Source organism: Gossypium hirsutum, chromosome A11 (genome assembly GCF_007990345.1).
Source record: "Gossypium hirsutum isolate 1008001.06 chromosome A11, Gossypium_hirsutum_v2.1, whole genome shotgun sequence".
Lineage (NCBI taxonomy): Eukaryota > Viridiplantae > Streptophyta > Magnoliopsida > Malvales > Malvaceae > Gossypium > Gossypium hirsutum.
The window spans coordinates 905,814-914,442 of record NC_053434.1 but is presented as its reverse complement, the minus strand read 5'-3'; the positions used below and the strand labels follow the sequence as shown (position 1 = coordinate 914,442).

At 26.4% G+C, this 8,629-nt stretch overlaps 1 protein-coding gene across 1 annotated transcript; it reads left to right on the top strand.

Moving 5' to 3' along the window:
• The first annotated feature begins 5,622 nt into the window (after window positions 1–5,622).
• Window positions 5,623–8,331, top strand: LOC107922764 (BAG family molecular chaperone regulator 1). Its single transcript, XM_016852921.2, has 4 exons — window positions 5,623–6,500; window positions 6,608–6,864; window positions 6,959–7,105; window positions 7,738–8,331. The coding sequence occupies exons 1-4, from the start codon at window positions 6,284–6,286 to the stop codon at window positions 8,053–8,055; spliced, it is 939 nt and encodes a 312-aa protein (XP_016708410.2). The 5' UTR covers window positions 5,623–6,283; the 3' UTR covers window positions 8,056–8,331.
• Window positions 8,332–8,629: the final 298 nt, after the last annotated feature.

The following is an 8,629-nucleotide window of genomic DNA, read 5'->3' as shown; positions in this document are numbered from 1 at the left end:
ATTGGGATTTAGATAAGAAGCAAAGAAAATTTTCAATTGCGCCAAACTGAAGCAGAGATTTGTCAAATCGTTGATACGAAAAGAGGGTGCAATCGCATGACTTGGAACAAGAATAAGGTCTGTGCTGCTTGTGACTTGTGAGCCATGGCATTGACCAAGCCCCACTACCCCTTCTCTGTGCCGTGTAATTGCCTCTTTGATTTGAAAGCCTACTGTGCAATGTCCCATTTTCCATGGTCCTCACTGATTGTTTTATTGTAAAACTACGAGAAGTATTACATTTTATCTCTTTAATTAAATTAATTTTTATATGTTAGCTTAAATAGTAAATTGACTATTTTTATTTAAAATTTTATTTATTTTTATTATTAAAAATTGATTTAGTTAATGAAATAACTAAAAAATTACACGTTGTGCTTACATATAAAAAGTAAATTTTAACAGTAAAAATGAATGAAATTTTTAATTGGAAGGACTAGTTTACTCATTTGTCTAATATATAGAGATTAATTTACCCATTTTTGAATAAAAGGGACAAATTGTAATTTAAATCCTAGTATAAGAGCTTCCATGATACTTTTACTGTGATTTTTTTTAATCGATAAAAATTAACATTAATAGTTAATTTAGATTTGAGTATTCATATTTGAATTTCATCAAACATAATTGTTATGTATTAGTCTCTAGTCCTATAATGGAGAATAATCATAGGTGGATTATATTGTATCGGTATTTATAAAAAAAAAATTATATATATTATTGATGAAAAATTGGACCAATAAGATAGCTGGATTGATTCAATCAAAATGGGTAATCCGTCCAGTTTGGTGCATTCTCAACTAATAAATCAGTATGCTTCAATCAATAAATAGATGGGATTTTTATTGATACATTAAAAAAATCGGAATTAACATTATAAAAATACTGTTTTATAAGCAATAAAATGTGGTTTCTAATATTTTATTAATATACTAAATATTATACCATTAAATTAAGAATAATTATTTTATACATATATTCGTGAAACTTCAAAAATGATTAATAATGTGACAAATATTTTTTATTTATATATTAAATTATTATTTTTACTGTATTAATAGGATATTTGTCGCACTTAAATGTGAGTTTAAAAACTTCTACCAACTGTCTATAGGATAATTGTTATTAAACCAAATATATATATATATATTATTTTTCATACTATTGGCTTAATATTATAAACGTTAGGTCACATAATTAAAGATACCGATATATCAATTCTATTATTCTATAGATCTCTTTTATCATTTAATTATTTAGTGGTTAGATATTCACTTTCCAAATTAAATAAATTGTTAAAATAATAGATAATATAGAGACCTCCTACCACCCAATTTTATTTTTTATTTTTGGATTATTTGAAAAGTAATAAAATTAATGAAAATTACGATTATTGAACATGTGAAATTTGTGTTTTGCTTTCTTTTAAAAACAAAAAACTAAATAAAAAGCCTATGAATTCTTACAATTACTTTAAATTTAAGAGTTTTTATTTATATTTTAAATATTAATATTTACTGTTTTTATTTTAAATTTAATCTTTATCAATTAATTATTGGTGTAATGGTTGCTTTTAAGTATTTGATGACATTTGGTAAATTATTAAAAAATTAAATAAACTAAAATTTAATATTTTTATTGAGTTAATTTATTAAACATATTTAATAATTCACAATAATAAAAATAAATGAGATTTTTTTTTCAATGAAAGAGTGTGAAAAATGACAAATAGATAAAGAAGCTACCTACTTTTTCATATAGAATTTTTCAATTCTTTTTTTTTTATTTCTTTTAACATTATCTTTTAAATATTTTACCTTTAAAATTCTAAAATTGTATTTATCAAACAATCTAATCATATTATATACAGGGGCAAAGCTAGAAATTTTTTTAAGGGGGCCGGATGAAATTTTAATTTTTTATAGTTTATATTTTTATAACTTGTAAAGGATTAAATCGAATTTTTATAATTTTAGGGGGGCCAAAGTACAATTTTACATTTATTACTTTAAAATTTTTAAAAAATTCTAAGGACCTAAAATATAATTTTAAATTTTAGGGGATTGAGGCCCATGCAAACCCCTGACTTCGCCCCTGATTATATAATAACAAATATATTTTACAATTTAAATTTAATAATTATCAAATATTCAAATTTAAATCTAGACAACTCTTAAAAAGACACAATATTCGAACTAGATTTAACTGTTTCATACAATTATTTAATTTTTTATAATTTGATATTGTTTCACAGACATGTAAAATTGTGAAAATAAATACCTTTCCTTTAAAAACAAGACATTTTCCCGTTCAAAAAAAAAAAGAAAAGATTCTGGTATCGTAAGGAACCAAATCCGAAACATACTATATACGTATACTATTTAACGACAATATTTAAATGATTGCAATGTCGGATTACAAGACATGCGCCATGTCCACTGTTGGACCATTGCTAAAGATCAACGGCTATGATGCTCTTATAAATCTATCAATGATCATCATGACGATTATACATTCTCACCAGATGTACGTTTTTCAATGGCAAGTATATACCAAATGTCTATCTCCCACCAAGATATAATAATTGGGGTTTCTCTCTCTCTCTTTAGTAATTGTATTTTAGAATGATATATTTACATAAATACTAATTTTTAATTAAGTGGCATTATCTAATTTATTTATTTAATATAAATTTTTTAAAAAAATGTTGTGACATCTTAATGCATCGGAAATTGGATTGGAGTAAAAATAGAATTACAATTTTCTCTTGCCACATGGACAAAAAAGACTCAAAAAAAAAATGTTGGGAACAAATGCTTTGTTCATCCCCATTACCCCGAATTTTTAATGTTATTTGGTCGGTTTCCTGTCCCCTATAAAGTATGCCCCAATAAACTATGTATTATTTCGAAAAAAGAAAAAACTCCATGTGTTTATGCTAATAAAATATAAGCATCTTTCATATATATATATAAGCAATGAAAATTTTTAGTTTTACGAAAGAAAATTATAACATGTATTTTTTTTTAAATGCATCCAAGGGCACTTAACGTTTTGTTAATTAACTTATAAAACATAAAAAATTAGTAAATTTAATTACTTAAAAAATAAATTTTACATCTATGCATTGTTATTTAATATGCCATGCATGCATTATTCAATATGAATATAATGAGATATACAACTTAAAATGTATATGACATATCATAGCCGCATATTTATGTTTTACATAAAATAAAATAAAATATATAAATATGATACAAATATATGTAAAAAGGGATAAAAGAAAAGAAGGGTAATAAATTTTTTTAATTCGAACTCTAATATTTTTTTGTGAATTTTAATTGTTTGTTGGATTTTAAAGTTTGAATTTGAGTTTTTTAATAAAAAATATAACATATTTTACTATTACATGTGTTATGCAGTGATAATAATTTATAATTTATATCTTATTATATAATAATTCGACTTAAAATCCAAGGCGAGGTTTGACCCAGGGACCCGAGGATGGGATCCTCCTCATGCCTCTATTTAGGGACCTTCTTCCCACTTTTTCCAGGGCTCTTCCGATCTTTCTATTTCTGTTGATAAATTGTATCTAATAATCTGAGATGTTTTTTTACTTCAACAAGGAATTGCCAAATCTGGTTACGACCAACAACTATCAAACTGGTTTTGGATTTGGTAGTGTTTTTCTCTTGCGGATTAAGCCAAGTGAGTTTTGGTGAAATTTTGTCCAATTCATTGACAAGGCAACCCCCCCTAAGAAACGCTACGTTAAAGTTTCTTCCCTTTTTTTTTTTTTGGTTAAACAGCACCAAATGAACTGCTTTTAAATAATGCTCCACATTTTAATTTAATTTAAATTTTAAAATAATGTAATTAAATTATCAAAATATTAACATCATTAATTAAATTGTAAATATATTTTAACCTATGATATAAACAAATTAGATATAACATGTTAAAAAAAAATGACCTCCTTAAATTTATAGACACTATTTATATATATGTGTTTAAAATTTTAATCAACATCAAAGTGAATTTGGAAAATATTTTAGGACACCTATATTATGTTTATATTCGTAATACTTTGTTATTTTTTTATTAGTAATTTAGTTGTTTTTTCGTTGACATTATTGGATCTGGCAGTAATTAGTATAATTATTACTCATAGTAAATCTAGTGAGTGCCACACGTGTAGGAAGTTACCTGCAAAACGGACAAGCATGTGGCTGTCTTTCTCCGTGAATCGTCGCCTAAATGACACGTGTCTAACATCTTATCCTACATAATTATCAGTTCAATGATTGGATTTATCACGAATTCACCGATATATCCCTCAACTCATATGTGTCCATTCATCAGCATTTAAGCCCGTACTTATATTAGTAAACCCTGTCGCACTAGAGTATTACGTCCCAAAGAGGCAATAGAGTTCGGTGAACATTTCTTAACGCAGTTAAGCGGTGGATTAGTACTTTTATTATTTTATGAATTTTTTAATTATATTATAAATTTTTTACAAATAAAAAAAATCTATTAACATATATTTTTTATTTTATGTTGCTAAAAGTAAGAAGATGAGAAAAGGTCCTTATAAATTTATAATTATAAATGTATCCTCATAAATTAGATAATCGTTTTTAATATTAATTTAAAATTTTGAGAAGTAAAATAATTTTAAATTTTAATGAAGAATATTACTACATATTTAATAATTTTTTTTAAATTTAAGATGATCAGTTAAACAGTTTGCCAAAACGTTAAATTTATCTAATGTCACACATTTATTATTATTATTTTTACACAAATTTATAATTGTTTGATTTAATTATATTAATTCCATATATTTGTACAAGTAATGTATGTTGAATAAATAAAAATCTTTTTTTATTTATTTAAAAATAATATTTATTAAATATAGATCAAAAATTTTATTCCAATGATATAATATAAATATGAAACCTATTTTAGAATTAGATAAACTATAATTAAGGTTACTAAATTATTAGTAAACTTATGTTTGATTGCTTAACTTTAAAAAGTTACAAAATGGTCATTGAATTTTTTAAAAGTTTTCATTTAAGTTACTGTATTATTAAAATTGTTGTTGTATAGCATTCTCAGTTCACATCACTTATACTAATCAAAAGCTCTACTCCTTTTTTCTTTTACAGTTTAGTGTTTTTAAAAAAAAAAAACTTTGAAAGTCTAAATCTAAAAACCAAAATCAAAAAAACTTTATTCTCTGATATTTGAAATTGGTCATCAGATCGACTTAGATATAAAATATGTTATTCTACTTGTTAATAAATATCGATCTATTCTACCATTTGTCAAAATAATTATTTGGAGCTTGCTAATCAGACTTAAAAAAATTTAATAATCTAATGACTTAAAAATAAAAACTATCTAATAATTCAATAATAATTTTATAAAACTTTTTAAATTTGAGTGCTCAAAACATAAACTTAGTGATAGTTTAATAATATAATTTACCCTTTCAAAGTTTTACATATATAGAAATATGTAAAAAATGTAAATATTAATATAATCACATCTCTCTATATATAGTTTCTTAAGTTAGAAAAACACAACTACTACATGGTTAGCTGTCCACTGGTTTTTTTTTTTCATCTTTTTTTCCTTTTATTCCACCAGTTTTCCCCAGATTTTATTTTCTCTTAGCTTATATTTTTCTTCCCCCACCGTTTTGACATTTGAAAATTTTCCGGGACTTTATTTCCTTTGACGAAAGTCCCAGATTCTTAAAACACATTTCTCTTGGTAGAGATCTGGGGTTAAGGTTTTTGCTCTGTTTTAGTCAACGATCTGGGGAGTTCAGTTTGGTCTGGTTTTTTCTTACAGCTAAAGAATCAAAGGATTCTTTTTATTTTCTTGCCTTTGGTAAGACACCATTGGAGAGAGAGTGAAAAACAACAACAACACGAAGACGAAGACGACGAGTTTCAGTTCAGTTTCTTTTTATATTCCTTAAAGCTTTTATCTTTGTATATAATACACGCGTGAACCTAGGAATTTTACTCGTGCAATGCTGCGAGCAGACTCAGTGAGTCTTACGCTTTGTCTGAAAAATGCGTTTCTCCATGATTTCTGAAACACAGGTCGTTCATTTTCAATCTATATAGAGATATAAAACCTTACCCTCCATACATATTTTTTTCTTCGTTTCTTTTTTCTTTTTTTTTTTGTTGTTGTTGTTGTTGTATAGTATAAAAAAATGATGAGAATGAAGACTAAACCGACGGCAGCAACCTTTAACGGCGGATGTGAACCGGTTGCACGTGAATGGGAACTTAGACCCGGAGGTATGTTAGTACAAAAACGACACCCAGATTCCGATCAAATCACGATCCCACCGGCGCCGACTATTAGAGTTAAAGTCAAATACGGCTCTATTTACCATCAAATCAACATCAATTCTCAAGCTACATTCGGTAAAAGAAAATCGCACTTCTTTTTCATCATAAAAAATGGTTTTTTTATTAATTACAGTGAATTAATTATAAAAAACACTTTCTTTCTTTTTTTGGTTTTTTTGCAGGGGAATTAAAGAAAATGTTAACGGGACCAACGGGATTACACCATAAAGATCAAAAGCTAATATACAAAGATAAAGAGAGGGATTCGAATGTGTTTTTGGATATGGTGGGTGTTAAAGATAAATCGAAAATGGTTTTAATGGAAGACCCAATTAGTCAAGAAAAGAGATTAATGGAGATGAGGAAAAATGCTAAAATGGAGAAAGCTTCTAAATCCATATCTGAAATTAGCTTTGAAGTTGATAGGCTTGCTGGCCAGGTAATTTTCTTTTTGGGAGATTATGTTGTGTGTGTGTGTGTGTGTGTGTGTTTTTTTTTGTGGGTTTTGATTTATGGTGGAAATTATTTTGTAGGTTTCAGCATATGAATCGATTATTTCAAAAGGTGGGAAAGTAAATGAGAAAGATGTGGTTAATTTGATTGAGCTGTTGATGAACCAGTTGCTTAAATTAGATGGGATTATGGCTGATGGTGATGTTAAATTGCAGAGGAAAATGCAGGTAAATTATAAAAAAAAGATATCCCAATCTCTTTTTCTTTTTTATTTTTATAAAACCCCTCGACTTAGCCGATTAGGCATCGGCTTGTTGGTTAGGCGAAAACTTTTTTAGGTTTTTATGTATTTAGTTTCGAGTTTTACTATACATAATTATGTTACGTATTTTATGTTAATTTGTTTTAGGCAAAAATATTATGAAAGTCTTGTATTTTATGTTAGATTTTATTTTATTTTTTAACTCAAAAATAAAAAAATTAATTTTTATATATTAGATCGAATAATAAATTAGTCTTTTCTATTAAAAATTTATCAATTTTTACTATTAAAAATTAATGTGATGCGCATACTTCATGTAACAATTTTAAATCCTAGAAATGAAAAACATTTAATAGAAAGACTAATTTACTCATTGATCTAACGTATTTAGATTAATTTATCTATTTTTTTAATAGATGTGACAAAATACTATCTTACTTTTAATATAAAAACTTCCATTATACTTTTATCTTTCATTTTACATTTCAATTGATTTGACATAAATTTATACTTACAAATGTATTGAATTACTTTTTTTTTCTTAAAACAAAAAACCTAAAAACTTACAACCCAAAATCATTGGATATGTTGATGAAGGTGAGAAGGGTTCAAAAATATGTTGAAACATTGGACATGTTGAAGATTAAAAACTCTATGCCTGACAACAATGGAGGAGGTGAAATGGAAATGCAATCTCAACACAAGCATACCAACGGGCAAAGAGTAGCCCCAATCCAAGAACGCTACTATAATCAGCAACAGCAACAATCGTCGGCAGCGGATGGGGTGGTAGTGACGACAAAATGGGAGACATTTGATTCATTCCCAGCATTAGTGCCTGTCCCCTCGACATCTACATCAACTGCCAATAATTCAATCTCTCCGCCGAAGTTCCCTTGGGAATTCTTTGACTAAAGCAAATGCCATTTTTATTGTTTGTGTGTGTGTGGATGTGCTTTAGTGTTTGCCATGTGATCTTATTGTTTTCTTCTTCATTCTTTTACGTAGTTAGATTTTGTTGGACAAAGCCCCCTTATGCTTTGAACATATCATTTTATTAGTCTGAATGGGGAAATAAATACGGGGGCTTCCACTATAGTCAAATTCTACATTTTGTTTATTCTTGTCCGTTGCAATTTGTATTCTCCTAAATTTAATGGTCGCAAACAACTATATATGTTTTTTATGTTACTTGTGCTCTTCATATTTCTTTTATTTGCATTCTACATTATTTAAATTTTTTTTTTTTGAATATTACATATACGTGATAGATTTAAGTTAAAATAAATCTAAATTAAGAAACTACACATAATAATATGATTTACATAATGTAAAATTTAGATTTAAAATCTTAAAATTTGCGGATTTTAACCTTGTTTAGTGAAGGTCTTATTGATAAAAATATAGATAATATTTAAATATTTAATGGAATTATACAAAAAATTTAATTTTTAAATAAACTATAATCACTTCCTACTTGACTATAGTT

Excerpts from the sequence above, each read along its gene's own strand:
- LOC107922764 (XM_016852921.2), top strand. The coding sequence starts at position 6,284 with ATGATGAGAATGAAGACTAAACCGACGGCAGCAACCTTTAACGGCGGA. Across the intron at positions 6,501-6,607 it reads CAATTCTCAAGCTACATTCG|GGGAATTAAAGAAAATGTTA; the intron begins GTAAAAGAAAAT and ends GTTTTTTTGCAG. Across the intron at positions 7,106-7,737 it reads AATTGCAGAGGAAAATGCAG|GTGAGAAGGGTTCAAAAATA; the intron begins GTAAATTATAAA and ends ATGTTGATGAAG.